This window comes from Poecilia reticulata, chromosome 21 (genome assembly GCF_904066995.2).
Source record: "Poecilia reticulata chromosome 21, P_reticulata-male-v2, whole genome shotgun sequence".
Taxonomy (NCBI): Eukaryota; Metazoa; Chordata; class Actinopteri; order Cyprinodontiformes; family Poeciliidae; genus Poecilia; species Poecilia reticulata.
In genome coordinates, this window is record NC_088850.1 from 17,012,290 (window position 1) to 17,030,006 (window position 17,717).

The window sequence follows — 17,717 nt, forward strand, 5'->3', positions numbered from 1 at the left end:
GGGGATCTTTGGAGTTGCTCGGTATTCTCCGTCGGGTTGTGAGTCAGCACGGCGTTGTCAGCGGCCTCTCACTGTTTTGTTCTGTGATTTGAGATCAGTCAGGTGGAATTGCATCAAAGCAGACATGAATAGGGACATTCATTATGGCTCAGCTTGATTCATCACCGACACCCATATCCCCACACCCCCATTGGGAGACTTCAAAGGTTGATGATGCAGGCTGCAGTTGCAGGAAAGTTTGCATCGCAGCATCCTCTGCGTATCCACACGGCATCTGCCATCTGGGAGGTACTCATGGAAAAAAAACATGCAGCAGCAGTGGCTCAGTGTGACCATCATGTATCTGATCCTGTGCAAACCAACCTTTGGCCAGGACGATTTTGAAAGCTTAGAAGTGACTATTAATTTCAAATGGATGTAAAAAAAAAAAAAGTAAGAATAGCAAGGGTGAGTCACTTCAGTCACATTTTAAATAGAACTGAAAAGACATTGATGGAGCAGCAGTGGGCTTTTACTGTTTTATTCAGTAATCTCCAGTCACAGAGCGAAATAGTTGCGTGCTCTGATTTTGTTGCACAGAAATCTGTGAACCCGTTACAGACGTTGTCTAGTCTGTAATCGGCTTTTGGGGTGTAGGATTCACAGCGGTTCACTTTTGATGCTTGCTCCCCATTTCCTTTTATATATATATATATATATATATATATATATATATTTCAGGATGAAATACCTGATGGTGAAAGTTCACAATGTTTTCTGAGTATCCGAAATTGGTCATGTGATTATCAGCTGAAATAATCAGGAAGTACGGCCGCTCTCATTAGGAGCCACTTCAAGCAATCCAGCTTTTGGGGGAAATCTTCATCAGTGCAGACAGAGTGTTTGCATATCTTAGCATGAGTGTAAATTGTGTTATTATTGGGTCACTGCTTTGACATTTGAACTGAACTCATATAGTTTATCTTGCAGTGGCAAATATGGCTTCTCTGAATATTTCAACATGTCCAAAGATTTAGGACTGCCCTGCTTAGTTGGATGTCAAAGTTCATATTCTACAGTTTCACGTTTAGAAAACCAATGTTTTAACATTATTGACCCAATGGTCTGTGTTCCTAAATGCCTGAAATCCAAGACATTTATAATTTTTTGATTTTACACAAAGGAAATATCCCAATTACATTATTCTAGATTTGACTTAATTGTAAACTAAAGCAATATTGTGTCCTCTGACATGACGCTGGTATTAAATAAGCAGGTATGATTTGACATTTGCTGGGTCAAGCACAGATACAGTTATGGATTTTACATAGATTGAGAAACCTCTTTTGCAAAACAACAGCTGAGACTCGACAAAAGCCAAACATTGCTCTCACACTCACCAGAAAGCTCTTGGAATCCCATTTGTACAGACTAATAGACTAAAATCCTTACAATCAGCATTACAGGCACCTTAGAGCTCCATTTTGGTAAACTAATTATGCAGGATAGATTACCCTCTGACTAGATTAGGTCAGTGGACAATGATTTATTTGAGGAAAAGCAATCAAATCTGCCCTAACATTTGATTTGTGGCTCCATAAAAACAAGTTCCATTCAATTCCCAGTTTGAGCTTTCAATCAGGATTCCTGCCATGCTTCTGGTCAAACACAGAGAGGACGGGTTCACATGTCAACACCGAGTCGGCATACTGGACAAATGCTCTGACACATTTATGATGTCGGTATTTGAGGGTGGAGAATGTTGCAACTTGGATGGGACTCATCTCTCGTCTTCAGATGAAGAACGAATGTCTTGATTTAGTGTTTAGCCTGGAAGTCAGGGGACATAATAGTCCCCCACTGGAATGTTTTGTCATAATTTGTGTGAACATTTTTGTGTGCTGCATAATTGCTGCACAAGTAGACGCATAAACTCACGGGCCAGTGTTGGAAGCGTTGCAAGACTAAATAAATATGCACCAACATGACACGCACACACTTTTAGGCAGGCAGCTTATGGCGTTCTGTAAGAACAGAGCTCTCGTACGCACTTGCTCAGTTGATTAAAGCATTCAACCAATGGCACGGCATTGCACGCCGATGTTTTCATAGAAACCTTCAGGAAATTTCTCAGGGCTAAAGATTAAAGCAGGGCTAGGTTATGAGAGAATATACCACACTTTGAACATCTCAAAGGACATCTTCGAAGCTATCAGATACAGGAAGAGTGCGAAACAAGAACAAACCTTGAGATGTGTGGCAGTCTGCCTGACCAGACAGAGGCAGGTACCTTTGAAGAGCTGCAGAGATAAACAGCCGAGGTGAACAATGTCACTTTTAGGGATACGCTCCACAAATCTCAATGACGTACTGGCAAGAAGGGACGAGCTGGACAAAGATGTAAACATACAGCCATGTATACAGGTCATAGATAACGTATGTTAAAATGGCGCCTGAGTGAAGTTGACCCCTCCACCTTCTTCAAGTCAGACAAAATTGTGCTACGTTTTCGTTTGTGCCAGTATCATTTTAAAGATGTTAAGAAAGGTGGTGCGACCAACTTCACTCGGGTTAAAAACACAGATCACCCAGACACACAGATCAGATTTAAATCTTAAAATATGTTGCCAGATTTGAAATATACAACTTACAGGCAGCTTTTGTGCCATCTGATATAACTGGCGCTATTTTGCACAGAATTGACAAACCTTTTAGTTTATTAGCAGCCAGTTTGTACTTATAAAATGACTTATAAAACGTCATTTTGCCCCCAATAAGATGCTAACAAACTGTATTCTAGTTATTGATTGTAACTTTACAAAAACATAAAATCCATCTTATTGTCTGAAGCAGGACAGTCCAGGTGAGATGGTGTCACACTGATTGTCCATGTTGACTTACACCAGCTCTCTGGAAGTGTGCTTTAACAGGTTTATTCACTTGTTAGCTATTTGTACTCCAGGGGAGTTTGTTTTACACCGGCTTTTGGTTTCATTGAAGCCGCTTCATTGTTGAGCAGCTTTAGTTGTTGAACACTCGCATGTAGCTCCAATTAATCCTGGCAAGAGCTTCCTTTGAACCCCCTGGCGTGTTTAAGAGGCGCAAGTCCTCAATCAGCATTAGAGAGGAGAAGTGAAGGAGGAAGGAGGAAGGGGAAAGTGTATGCCGCTGTAATATAAATGGGCTGCTTTTCTTTGTTTTACTTCTTTGGCTGCCTGCTAACTGCTAATGAGAGAGAATCTACTGAGAATTGGAATAAATCACTGGAAAGATGCATCGCCAGAAAGTTGATTCAGATGGTTTGGGTGTGGTTTGTTTTGTTGTACCAACAATTTATCAGTTTTACAACAAACTAAGGCTTTTTTTTTATTAAAAAAGTTCATAGCAGGATCAAGGTCTCTTGCCCTCGTTACCCTTGCAGGGAACCGTCTTACTTCTTTTGCTGTGCTCCATTTATAAAACAGTTCTCCTAATTGTGTGTTTATGCAGCACGCTACAATGCAATATGAATTATTTGGGTTTGTTTTTCCCCTTGAAGTACTATTACCCTTCCAGCTAAGCCTCTTTATTTCCTCTGCCTCGTGCGACTGTGCCACAGAGTATTTCATTCCCTATAATTTATCCATCTGCAGAAATGGATCATGCGTCAATGCATGTGTGCGTATGAGTGTATGTGAACTCGGTAATGGGAAACATTCTGTTTAAGGGGGTGTGATTACTCTGCCCCTTGTGGTTCACAGGCAGACGAGGCAAATATGGCTGCTAGTTTGTCAGCTATCTTCACTCGGTCCTCTTGGTGTGAGTCGGTGTGTGTGTTAGTGTGTATGTTTGTGTCTCTAAGTAGTGCAAAATGAATTTCAAAGCTTGTGGGTGTTGGTTCGCGTCTTCACAAGCAAACATTGTCTCTGAATGACAATAAATGACTAAGCCCATTCAGTGGCTCAGCGATCTACAATCATTTGTTTTGCTGACTGACTATTAATTTACATCCTCGCTTATTAGTTAGACACGTCCCAATCACAATACCAAGCCAACTCATTTAGGAATAGGTGATGCCAAGTTCCACTGCTTTACTTTATTCCAATCAATGCTTTGTATTTACTGTATACTAATACTACTTTCCAGCAGTATTCACTGGACCACTTTATGACTGCAAAACTGCGGCACTTAAGTTCCTTGTTGCATGTAGACTCTCCAATCGTTTTTTGTTTTTTTTCTAGATGACAGGTGTTTTGTCCCAACCAGAGTTTCACATCTGATAGTCAGGTAAACTCTGTTCGATTGGTCACCAATTGCTTTAACACTGCACTGTTTCAAACAACCTGAACCACTTGGAAAAACCCTGTTCTGCACCAAGAACCACTGAGGGAAACGACGTGAAGAAATCTCTGAACTGTGTGTGCGGGCAAAATTGAGAGAAACATATTTCTGCTTTATAAGTATATTGGTTTAAACATTATAATTTTTAACAACTGGTGTGTCAGCTGCTCTCTGAAAAAGCCCACATGACACAACTGGGCAGCAAGCAGGTGCAGTCTCTCTGTTTTTCACCATTTGTCCTTGTGGTAACCCCTGTGGCCCAATCTAGGATCCAATAGGGAATCTAGTTGACCTGATCTATGATGCGGTTTGGCAAGGCGTGCACAGAGGAGCAATCACAGATAGTAGACGATAAACTGGTATCTGGAGTTTCTAGAGGGACCTTCATGCTGATTATTTAAAAAGATTTGGAACTATGATGAATCCAAACATCACCCCCAATATGTAAAAAATCTATTTCAGCATGAAATTTAAATGACAATTTTTCAAGCACAGTGACACTTTCTGATACCTCGTAGAGCTTGATATTAATGACAAAGCAGAGTCTTTTGAAAATGATCTTTCTCAGCGTATTGAGTTTGAGATATAGGTGGCTGAACTGCAAAGTATTTACAGCTTTTACGTTCAAGTATCTGATGAGCATTAAGGATCAATGAGTGTGAAATGAATGGACATAAATGGAAGGATAACAGGCAGCAGTTGAAAAAGAGATTGTACCTTGGTGTACAAGTTAAGCAGCAGAGATGGCTCGAGAAAGTGTTTCACAATGTCAATGAAGAAAAAAAAAGAAATACGATCACATTTCAAGAGTTCTTGGAGTTTCCTATCTGGGGTAGAAATGTTTGGGATTGAGAACAGACTCGATCTTTCTGCACCCCTCACATCCAGACCCACCGTGGTCCTAATTCCGGTATGTTATCAGCAAACATCAGCGTGGGAAGTCATGCGGAATGGTATGAGTCTGCGGCTGAGCCTCAGATGCCGCGCAGCTCCGATCCGCTGATGGGAGCGTCTCCGCTGGACGCACGTCCTCTTTTCACACCAAGGCCCACCACTGCCTGGCGGCCCACATTAGCTCAGAAGTTGCGTGCTGAAGAGAGAAGAAAGGCTATATTTAGTTGTGCATGTAGTCAAGAGTCTGTGTTGTGAAAAGACTAGTGAGGAGTCAGATGTAGTTTTCCAGCTACACTCTGCACCTAGAGTTTCATCTCAGAATTTTTTCTTCAGCTAAACGTGCTGCGTATGTTTTCCGTCCAGAATGGAGATATGTTGTTTTGTGTTTATTGATTTATATTAATGACATCAAGCGAGGGGTTGACGCGTTACCTACCACGGTTCTCCATTATCTTACTGTGTGTAGTTTTAAATTATTCAGCACGGGAAACAGCAGATCTAACTCAACTTGTTGTCTCTGCCTCTTGGACGTAGATTGGTTGTGAGAAACACGACCTACCTGATACCTCAATAAACTCTATTACAAGGTGTTGTTCATTTAAGATAGCAATGTTTAATGTTGTATTTGTGCCAAATTTCTTCTATTTTTTTTATTTTTCTATGAATAACCATCGAAAGGTTGGTGGTTAGTTTCATCAGACCATATAGCCCGAAGTGGATGTTTTCATTCTGTCTTTCTTATTTATTCTATTTTCTGGAAGTGTGAAGATTACAGAAGCTCCAGGTTACTCCACGAATTATTGATTTCTGAACTCTTCCTGAGTTAAAACATTAGCATTGTTGTTTATAAGCGAATATGAACTTAGATGCAGAAGCACTGCATCTTTTTAGTTTGATCATTTCTCATTTTCTGCAGATAAAAACAAAATTTTTGCTTGAAATGTCAGAGACATGTCAGTAGTTCATTGAATAAAAGAACAATGTTTATTTTACTCAAACATATACCTATAAGAAGTCAAATCAGAGAACCTGATCACTTTTAGTGGTCTCAGTTTTTTCTAGAGCTGAAGATATTTGAGATTCTAGTTTGGAAGTTCCTGCTTGGCTTCATATGGACATAGACCGCTCATGTTGGCAGCATTTTGGGAATACTGGTATATGCTGTGTGCTAGCTGCTAACGACACTTGAATTCTTTTCTGCACAGAATGTGATCGTCTACTCTATTTTTCTAACGTTGGGAGCGTTGTGTATCGTCTTGTCTTGTGAACTGGTCATTGCTGTGTGAAAACGTCTCTAACTAAATTAATGTTTTTTTTTTTCACATTTTAACCCCCAAACATATTTGTTTGCTGTTCAGCAAAACTGTGCAAGACATATTAAAGGTGGTAAATTCGGGGTTTCGCGTGGCGTAGCGGTCGAGCAGACGCCCCGGAATCGTCCGATGATCATTTCCTGCATGTCTTTGTTCTTCTGTCTCTACCCATTTCCTGTCTAATATATTGCAAATAAAGGCCACTTTTACCACAAAAAACGTTTTTTTTTAAATTTATTTATTTTTAAATAAAAAAATCAAATCCACTATAAATGAAAATCAACAGTGGAAATCAAATCCACTGTAAAATCAAATCCACTGTAAATGCAATCTGTAGAGTCCTGCTGAGTCAGGGGCATTTGCTTATTTGGACATCTTGAGTTTAGATGTAGATTGTTGCCCATGTTGACCATCTACTGTATATTGTTTTTGGGCCTGTGCCTAAATTGAATTGCCATTTGTCAGATCAATACGACTGACACTCTTAACCATTCGGTGCTGATTTTCTCTGCCTCGTTTAGTACAGTACTTGCCTCATGCATTGTGTGTGAGACGCAGCGTCGAGGCACCGCAGATATTACCGCCTGCAGAGAGATAAATATTGGCCTACATGCATTCTGAATCCCTATGTATCGTTTGTCCTGTGCAAAAGCTGCAAGAGGACCTTGCAGAAGCCAGTAACATTGTGTAAAAAGTGCACTTTAGTCAGATTTCAGATCCAGCCTATGGGGAACACTGTTTATACTCAACCGAAAGCAACGAGCATCGATTATCTGCACATAAATGGCAGTGAAGCCTGTTTTCTCACAGGTCTGAGGGATAGTTTTCCCCTCGGCTGTTACCAGTGAGATACGCAAGGCCTTTTCATTTCCCCACAATTTTTCATGTTACAGCCACAAACTTCAATGCATGTTGGATTTTGTAGTGGTGGATATAAAAAGATACATGTTTTTGATTCCTAACAAACAAAAGTCTGGATATAGTGGCAAGCATTTGTAATTAGCGACCCCTTTAATGTAAAGGAGTCGAAGATCAATAAAAGAAATCTATACTACAAATTGCCCCTGGAAGTGACCTAATCACCTGTTTTGTAATTTAATCTCAGTATAAATTCAGCTGATCACTGAAGGTTTGTTGGACACCATTATTAACTTCTAAGGACAGGAAATTTGGGTCGTTGTAAATAATGTCCAAATAAGAAAATGGACGTAACTAAATACTGACCGATGCCTGTCAGCCTTCAAAAGGTTTGAGACTGGGGTCAGAGTTCACCTTCCATCGTGACGACAACCACTAAGCGTAAAGTGAGAGCTACAATAAAATGGTTTAGATCAAAGCATATTCATTTCATATCCATTTTAAAATACATGGCGATACTAAAAGATTGCAGTTCAGGTTTACTCTGAAGCCAAGTCTGGCTGAACTTGAGCTTTGTTTTAAAGATAAAGTGCCATAAAATCTACCTAATGGTATAAATATAGCTGGTTGATTGATTGAAGTACTTATTCGGGAGTTGCTGAATTAAGTTCACACCAAGGTTTTCTGATTTCTGTTTGTATCTATTTTAGAAGCGTGCGATGCATTGTGTCGGCCTGCCACGTTAAAGTCCAGTAAGATATATTAAAGGCGTACGACAAAATCCTAGGCAATACGTTTTCAATGCAATGTAGATCACATTTCGCACCACCCTTCGTCTTATTAGAGGCGCCGTTCCATCACAGGAAATCTGTGACAGAGCAGGCGGATGACCTGCTTGATTTACCTTCATTCAGTCAAGAATAGCTTATCTGCGTCCTTTTTACCCTGAACCTTTGACACCTTGCTGTTTTACATAATCAACACAATCCTTTGAATGCAACACTATACAGACCTTCTAACAGAACTGCATGCATTTTACAGCTAGCCTCTGTTCCCGTCGCTCAAGTCTAGCCGAGGGCTGCTTTCTACACCATATTGTGTGTAGAAGTGACCAGCGGCAATGTAGGTCACCAGGTACACGCTTCCATCTACTATCTGTAGCCACAGACAAATGGAGGGGAAGTGAAAGTAGTCAGATGTTGGCTCTGAGTGACTGGTTTAAAAGTGTGCAGCAGGGGGGATGATTTCACGTGATTGGTCCACTGCAGCGCTACTAAATCAATGTTTTATAAGTATCACTGCTCCGTTTGTAGGTTAGACTTATCTCTCTGCTCCCATGTGTGGTCTATTGTTGGAGCCGTGAGTCACAGTGGGCTGTCTTACGGAGATAACTCCCCCCCCCCAAACTGCATTGTGTCTGCGCTGCTGTTTGTTTCCACTGCAATTACCGAGCAATGCTATTAGCAAACCTCGCTTTTAATTTGGAGCATGAAACTATTGTGCTTGCTGAAATTTAAGGCAAGAACGGCAATCGTTGCTGGCAGATTCGTTTACGCTGATATGCTTGGAGTTCAGCTGTGATATAGAGCACGCATACATGGGTTTACTCATGCCTTCCTGCTCTCGTGTTTCTATTTTTTGCCCTTTTTTTTTGGCATTAGCTTTTAATTCATTTTGAGAAATAGCTCAAACCTTTGCAAGCGAACACGGCACACGTCGGCGGCTCTCGCAAAACCAAACATGTCTGACCCCCGATTGCTGGACTTTCTCATCCCTTTTCCTTTCTGTCCATGAGTGCAGGGTCACATGGCCTTTTGCTCTTTAAAACGAGGCCACACTTTGCTCCATCACTGCGTGCGTGCTTCCTCGGGATTAGTTGTGACACTTGAGGTGGCTCCAAGCAGTGGCATAAACAGCACAGTCTACTGCTGTTATCTCGAAATATTCCGACCAGCATTATCTGCCAAAATCTCACATTCCCCCCCACTCCTCGATGCCCTTGACTGATTTGTCGTTGGAATCACGTGACCAACAGCAATCCTTGTCACAGCTTGACCTGGATGAAGACGTTTTCACACACCTTTATGCGTGGCTTTGCAAAGATGTTAAGTGATGGTAACATCTCCATGCTGCTAATCAGAGCATCGAGTCCCAACGCTGTCATTGTACAGCAAGTTTTCACTGGATTTAGACACACACACACACACATACACACACACACACACACACACACACACACACACACACACACACACACACACACACACACACACACAAAACACTGAAAATGTGAATTTAGAAATGTAGAGTGTCTCTGCTTTTGGTTAACACAGGATGCCATCGGCAGAATCATTCATGTGTTTGGAATAAGCAAAAAAAAAAAAAACACCTTTTCATATTGGCTGGTGTACAACATGGAGTACTTCTCTGTTTTGTGGAGTCTACTCTGTAAAAGCTCAGTAATTAGCAACCTGGTTAGCTTACATTCCTGCAACCAATCCAAACATTGCCTCCAATAAGCGTGTCATTTACCAGACTTGGCGCTTTCTCCTGCTGAAGGGCATTTTTACTGTAACGGCTAGGCTAAAGCTCAGTACTTGTCTGTTTTGAGTGATGTCATTTTAATTTTTTCACTTAAAATATAAAGGCTTCATAGATCTAGAAAGATTTGAAACCTTCACAATGGCGTCTGGATATTTTTTCCACCTAGATCTTCATCCTTGCGATAAAGATGGAAAAAAATACAATCTGAAATAGTTGACTGTTATCTTGGTGTATCTCAGGGATCTACACGGGGTTCTCTGTATTTTAGCATTAATATTAATGATGTATTAATACATTCATGTCAGCTGAACGCAGGTGGCTGTTTTCATGAAAATAAAATAGCCGCGGGGTGCAGAAGAACTGTCTGTCGTGATGGTTGTGATATCTGACTGGTTGCATAATGCAGTGTTTATATTGCTGTGTGTGTGTCTTCTTAAAGTCTGTAAATAGAGACCAGATCTATACATAACATTGGAACCTCAATAGTACAGGGTGATAAGTGTTTTGGTGTAACAATAGATCGATGGATTGCTTTTAAAACACATGAACCAATAAGGATTAAGTTTATTTTGATTCATTAAACCAGTTCTGTAAATGATTTCCTGAAGCAAAATCTAAACTTGTCCATATGAAAAGGGACATGCGGAAAATGTCCAAAGTGCAGCAGAGATTTTTATTTTTTTTTTTACTGCCCCTTATATCCGTTTCCCACACAACACTGATTCATTTATTGCTTGATTACAATAATTCAAGCTTAATTTAATGTTGAGCAGGTAATAATTTATTGTCTTGCTAATATAGTTATTTAAAAAAAAAAAAGAATTATGGCCTACAGGTCTTGAGAAATTAAAAAAACGCGACAAAAGGTTTGAGGAACGCTGTGTTTGGGAAACTTTCTGAATACTGTACCAACAGAATGAAAGAGCATGTTATTATTATTATTTTTTATTTTTATCTTTTAAAACCTGTTATTATTCTATAATTTAACAAATTGTGCGCTTTAATCTTTTTATGTAATTTATGCACCACATTTTGTGGACTAAACATGAAAATTAGCCTCTGTGACTAATTCCCTACCTTGAAGGGTCTAATTTCCTTAATATCCATAGTAAGGTTTCAATAAGTTCTTGATATTGATTTCTCTGCGTGGACTTTCACCACTGTTTACGGCTGTAAAACACACATTCCCACTCCCACTTTGGAGCAGCGACGTCTCCTTTAAGGCACCGCTGTCCCAGCCTGCTGCAGCTTCGCCCTCTTAAATTCAGCCACACCACGGAGCGGCTGACTTGACAGATCCTTAACCTACATTTTTACATCTCACCGTGAACCATTTTCCCATAACACCAGGAGGAAAGGCTTCTTGCTGAGTTTTCAATAATGAACGATTAAGTCAAGGGTTTAACATGCTTTGGTGGATAATGGCCTGCAAAGGAGAAGGCTTTTAAGCATTTGAGTGCTTTTAGCCTAGAAAAGCACTAGTACATAAGAGCTGAACACTGTTGGGTCCGGTCTATTGTCCAAGAGACATCCGTCACGTTACTGTTAAAGAACCGTTTCATATTATGATAATTATGTTCAATTTACATTTTTCTAACAAACTGCGTTTCTTTAAAACTTCACATTTAATTTGTTTCTATAACTTGTGGCCTTAAAGGGTATACTTTCTGTGTGCTGTCTATCTTCCAGGCACGTAATCCCGTTTTATAGCACAATCAAGTAACTGTTACCTTCAGTTGTATAAAATGTTGCATATATCAAGCATGACTTGGCTCCAAGGTGGAGCTTTGTGGAAACAGACGGCGCTTTGTGAGAGCAACCCCAGAATGGTTGCCACGGGAGATTCAAGGATTCCTCAAACAAGCATAAAAGAAACATCTATTTTACATAATTCCCCATAATACCCATTTTAAAAATTTGAATCAAGATGAGGAACATACAGCAATGAATGTTCTTGATGTGGCTGTATTGTCAACGCCTTAGACACACACACACGTACAGCTGGTAACACAAAATTGTCAATGTTTGCCCTCCAGTGCTGTCTATCAATCTCTTTTTTTTATCAGGCTTGTACTCTGAAAAACCTGCTCTTAGATTCAAAAGAAGAAACATTTGTCTCTGCAATCTGGCAGCTGACGGTGTCTGCATACAGATGTTAGCCCTGGAGCGCTGAAACTAACACCATGCGGCTCAGGCTTTGTTTGACATGCAAGTTAGCTTTTGCTATATGCTTTTATCCCCCACTACTGTTCACGTTCCATTGTTGAGGTACGTCATCTGACTGTCCACTGCTACCGCATAATGGATGCCAGTTCTTTTGTTTTTTTTTTATTTAAGCGTGGGGTTTTCTGTTGGAGTTCTGCTTTTCAAGAACAAAATGCTTTGCAAATCCACTGGCTTATGTTTGCAAATGACTGCTAAGGGAGCCAAATATTGCCAACTGTCATATACTACTGATTGTTTTTGGGCTTTCAAACAAATACGTCCAAGTAGTTGGGTTGAAGTTTGCAGATTTTTACTGATATTGATTCGTTTGTTTGTTTATTTGGTTTTGCAAGCAGAACTAATGTATAGTCTTCCAATGTTGCAACATGGACTACATATATACTTATATGTATGGTCGTGTTCTGATGCAGTCAGACGTGTGGCTTGTAATGATTCTCTCGAAGAGGGGAGGAGGTTTGCAGAGTCAAATCAGCCTCAGCTGCCATAATTCTAGATGTCTCTTTCTGTATTTAGTCTGCAGCTCCCCACCTCCACACTGCTTATCTAAGTCCTCTGCATGTGTGTTTCTGCTCACTCAGAGAGGGAGAGAAACCCTTAAAAGTGGTGTGTGTTGTTTTTTTTTACGCAGAAGTGTTTCTTTTTTTTAAAGGGTGTCTCCCGATCATTTCATTTCTAAGACATACCCTGACTAAATTCAACTCCAGTAGGTTGTGTGACCAACTTTCTGTGATATTATTTTTAGTCGTTTATTCACATTTTAAAATGAGTGCCCTATTTCAATGTGCAAAAATTGAACAAATCTGGATTTCCATAACAAAGTATTTTACGGTGATCTTCATAGTGAAAGAGAAACCTATTCTGAAGGTTTATGAAGCAGAAAGTCAACTGTTTATGTGAAATTTGTCCACAGTAGCTGGAGTGACACTGAAACGAGATTTCAAAACCGAGAAGAAACTTGCTAAATGTAGCTTAGCACTTCAGCTAACTGGCCGAGGCACAAACTCTTGTATATGTGCTGTGTGTCTGTTTTACCTGACACTTTATCAAAACTTTATAGTAGCTTTCTTAACTTTGTTGAGAGTGAATGAACTGTGTCACCTTAGTGCACTTTAAAACTGTGGCGTTTATATTTTGCACTGACTTTACTGAAGTATCTGGGACTTGGTATGTGTAAGTGCTTCTTGTTAAGTGGCTGATGAGCATTTTGTGTTATTAATACTGGGTCAGTACAGAGTTACATAATAATTGCCTCACACTGTAGACAAGAGTGATGCATTTCTTGTGGTTTTAATTTAGACTCTGTGCTCCAATGAGCTGAAGACTGTTTAATGTAAGGTCAAAGTCTGAGTTTAAAGTCTCATTTACTTTCTTAACTCAGAAGTTTGCATCTCCTTTTAGTTGAATAATTGACAGGATCTGTTTGAACTGAATAAATGATAAATGTTTTCACCCTCGTACAATTAATATTTCAAATGATTTAATAATTTACTCCTTTTTTCCCATGAACCTAGTGGCTACTTGAACCTTTCACACCGTGCTTCTGTGCTAACTAGACCTCTGACTTCATCAGCTGGAGAAATGCGCGATTCTGAAAGTCTTTTTCTGCTTTTTGTTGGAGTGTTTGTCCTCAGCTCAAGGCCTGTCTCTGGCTGTCCTCTCAACGTGGGCGAAAGGCCAGACTGCACCAGCTGTTTCTTTCTCTTTCTTCCAATTTATCTTCTCTCTCACACTTCCCGTCACCTTGCCTCGTGAAACAGGCTGTGATACCCCGACCCAGTGGCGCAGCTTGTGACACTAGAGTTGATATCCACACATGTTGGCATCAGAGGAAGACCGTTTTTTTATTTATTTTTTTGTGCAGTGTGTCTGCGACAGACTGGCGACCTGTCCAGGGTGACCCTGCCTCTCGCCCGGAACGTTGGCCTGGAGATAGGCACCAGCAACCCTCCCGACCCCACTAAGGGACAAGGGTGTAAACAAAATGGATGGATGGATGGATGTGCAGTGTGTGTGTTTGACAAGAAAGGAGGTCTTATATACTGTCCTATAGATTAGGACAGTATATAACTGTCCTGCTCAAATTCATATGTGTATATGAATTTGAGCAGCACATTGTAGTGCTGCTCAAATTCATATACACATAGTCATATCAGCAAATTGTCATTTTATTGTGTGCCAAATTGCAAACAAATTAAGCAAAACAGCATTTCTGCTGGATGTAAAAAAAAACAAAAACAGTGGAAGGTTCTGGACGATATCACCATATAAGCATTTCATATCAGTCGATAATAATTAATGATTAGTTTTTTGTTTTAATTATCTGAAATACCACCAAACTGATGACATGCTCCTGTTTTATCCATAGTTTTCACTCAGTGTTGTTCGTTTTTAAGCAGTTATGAGGCGCGGTGGCAAAATATGAAACTGCTGCTGCGCCACTTACTCAACGGGTTGTTGCTAGGTAACCACGGAGTGAGAGAGTTGCTAGGTAACCAAAGAGTGAGTGAGTTAGTTGCTGCTAACAACCTTGCTTAGTTTGCCGTGACAGGTTGAGCATCTAAAGTCTGTCTTCTGCCTACATCTCCCAGAGTGCTGTGCGGTTCCAGAGCTGAGTGAAATGTTTTAATATTTTATGAGACATTTTATCTATTGATATTAATCATGTGTCTTAATTTACTGTCCAGCCCCTAAAAGCAGATAAAAGATAAATCAATAAAACACAAATAGATAAAACAAGTAAGTCCAAAAATAATATTGCTTCTGGTAAATAATTTTATTTAGTCGTATAAATAAAATAAAAATAATGGCTAAAAGTAACATAATAAAGTTAACAGAAATAAAATAAGTTAACAAACCCAAATGATGAAAAGAAAAACAAATACAAGCTCTTATCAGTTCTAATACTGATCCTCTGACGGACTCATAAGTGAATAGTGAAGGTCTGGCGGGGTGTGGGTCACAGCCGGTCAGACCCAGTTAGCCAGTGAAAACAAAACGGGCTGGGTCCAGGCTTAAGCCGCCTGGCTGTGCGTCGGCACGGGCTGCTGGCGTAGGCAATTTTTTATTATTTTTTTTCCCCTTTCTGTGAGGCTCACATTGGGAATTATCAGAGCATGCAAGCAGGGTAGTAGTGGCAGCAGTAGCAGCTAACATTTGGGATTGTAGTGGGTCGTGGACTTGACCCGATTTGTCAGTTTGATGACTATAAACAACCGTCGCTCCTCCGGGGATTTTATTGGCTCGCAATTCAAGGAAAGGACAGTTTCCTTGTTTGGCCGAATGAAAATCAAGATGCGTAATTGCTTTATCAAAGGAGACGTTTGACATCAAAGTGCAACATCTGTGGAGGCTCTAATTATCCCAGCTTCACCATGGACAATCTAGAGCACTTTGATATCTCAAAAGAAGCAGGCAGTTTGTTTCCAGGTAAGAACAGTGAGCGCGTTTAAAACAAAATTAAATAAAATAAAAAGAGCGAGATTAGACACATTCATCATCAGGGCCTAAATCTAGGATGCTAAAGCTCCCCGATCATGTCGAGTCTTCAAATGTAATTTAAATACGGGATGCTGTAAACCTCCCAGCGTGTTGTGGAAATTGTGCGAGAATGATAAAAAGCCTCTTCATCTGCTAAAGTTGTTTACGACTCTGCGGATCGTCTACAGGGAGCGAGGGGTGAAAACGCGTTTCTGTGTAAACAGTTTTCAGCCAATTAAATCATCTGAAGGAACGGGGTCTGGAGCGAGCAAATGCAAATGGGGAGGAGATACGAGCTGACGAATAAGCTTGGAGTAATGGGATACAAAGAGCTCACCTGATGATGATAGAGAGACAAATAGGTGCATGTTCTGTTGCTCGAACCAAATTAAGTTGCCGTAAACGAGCGCTGACCCAAAACTCTTGACCTTTATGGCTCCCATTCTTCTCTCTTCAAAGGAAGATGACAGCCTACCCCCAGCTCGTTTGATAGAAGAACTATTTCACTTTCATTTTGCTTTCCAAATTATCCAGGAAACCTGTTTTGTAATTTTTTTTTTTTTGCGTCTCAACGTCAAAATCGTGCCTCTAAATCACAACGCCGGGCGTACAAAAGGAATATGCCATGTTGTTGCCATGGCGTGTTATGCGCGCGTGTAGCAACCAGAAATAGACAACACAGATAACCGGAGCACACACATGTGCAGAGTTCATGTTCTTACCGCAGAGTGTGTGTCGAGGTGTTGTCACACACAGAAGGGGAAGTGCCTGTGGAGGCTCAGATGGTGACAGATGGTTTGGAGACAAATCAGCCTGGGAGTCAGGATCTCCGTCCTGGGACCAGTAGCCCCTTTAAGTATCTTTGGAACAGCATTTATTATTATCTATAGAAAACATTACTGTTTAATAATCCCTTTGTATAAATTCCCTTAGCGGGCGAATGCTTGCTTTGTGTGTGCACAGGGTGTTAAATGTTATGTAAGAACAGAATATTATACAAGTGAAGAGAAAAAGGTTTTTTTTTTTTTCTTTCTCCATGTTGTACAACACAATGCATTTTTAGCTCTTCAAGCTGTACTTAGTGCCAAGGCCCTACAGCTGTGATTTATGACTTAATACGTGCACGGTTCAAAGATCTACAGGATTTTTCCAGCGCATGTTGGTTTGTTTGAGCTGTACTGTGAAGAACCAAAATGACATGTATTTTTTCTGCAGCCTAATTGGAGCTGTGCAGGAAAAAGGGCATATTTTTACTGCATAGGGACTTTAAAAAAAAAAAAAAATCTTTTTACCCATTAAACAAAAGAAAGTTATGACATCCTACCAAGTTAAAGCTAGTGTTTTAGGTTGAAACAGGTTTAGTGAAATACTTCTCGTAGACATCCGCTAGTCGAAGGTTATATGGATCCAAAAGGGAAGTTTGGCCCACTTCTCTTATTCAGCAATGAGATATTTAGGGGTTTCTTGCACATACAGCTTAATTCAAGTTACCCGGTAGCATCTGAGCTGGATCAAGATCCGGACCCGCAAGTTTCCACTCATCAATTCTCAGCCAGTCCCTTAATCCGGCTGACATTTTTGGAGACTTTTTTCAGCGTCATGTGGTCTGCTTTTAGGGTAAACGTCCATGGAAAGCCAAACATAAGCATTTTGCAAAGTCCTCCACTTGTTAGCTATAATTAGTCAAATAGAATGATAAATATGGTATTTTCAAACACCTCTTCTCGTTGTTTATCAGATTCATGAGCGGCTGAAGTCCCAAGCGTACCGGGGCTCTGTTCTCAGTGGGACATGAAGAGAAAACCTCCAAAACGAGCAATTTTTGCACAGAATATCCTTTTTTTGTTATTCTTTTCTGTATTAAGTATCAGGAAACGTTTATGTTAGCTAGTTAATTAGCATGCTATCTTCTTGAGTAGCCAGTTTGGAGTTGGCTATTCAATAGACATGCTACTAAAAGTACCAGCTGTACTTTTAGCCTTGACTGATGCTCTTGCAGTTTCCATGTAACGACTGTCCGTGTTTTACATGACTGGATATATCATATTTACAAACAGCCAATTTTTTCTTCTTTGCAGCAAAGTGTAGAAGCAATACAATGTCTAG

General features: G+C 40.2%; 1 protein-coding gene and 1 long non-coding RNA gene across 5 annotated transcripts in view; one reads left to right on the top strand and one right to left on the bottom strand.

Moving 5' to 3' along the window:
• The window catches only part of pak5 (p21 protein (Cdc42/Rac)-activated kinase 5), a 70,385-nt gene that overhangs the window by 8,828 nt on the left and 43,840 nt on the right, over nt 1-17,717 (top strand). Inside the window, exon 1 of one of the 4 annotated variants that reach the window (XM_081602071.1) lies at nt 15,096-15,560. The exons of 2 other annotated variants lie outside the window; for them this stretch is intronic. In XM_081602071.1, the coding sequence (XP_081458197.1) occupies nt 15,506-15,560 (55 nt within the window). In that variant the 5' untranslated portion in view covers nt 15,096-15,505. Of the gene's footprint in view, nt 1-15,095; nt 15,561-17,717 lie in introns of those variants that run through there. One more of the 4 variants, XM_081602072.1, reaches the window with a different exon arrangement.
• Nucleotides 703-17,578, bottom strand: LOC145549657 (uncharacterized). Its single transcript, XR_014085497.1, has 2 exons — nt 15,949-17,578; nt 703-5,389 (listed from the first exon to the last, which is right to left on the bottom strand). It is a non-coding gene; the product is annotated as an uncharacterized LOC145549657 (long non-coding RNA).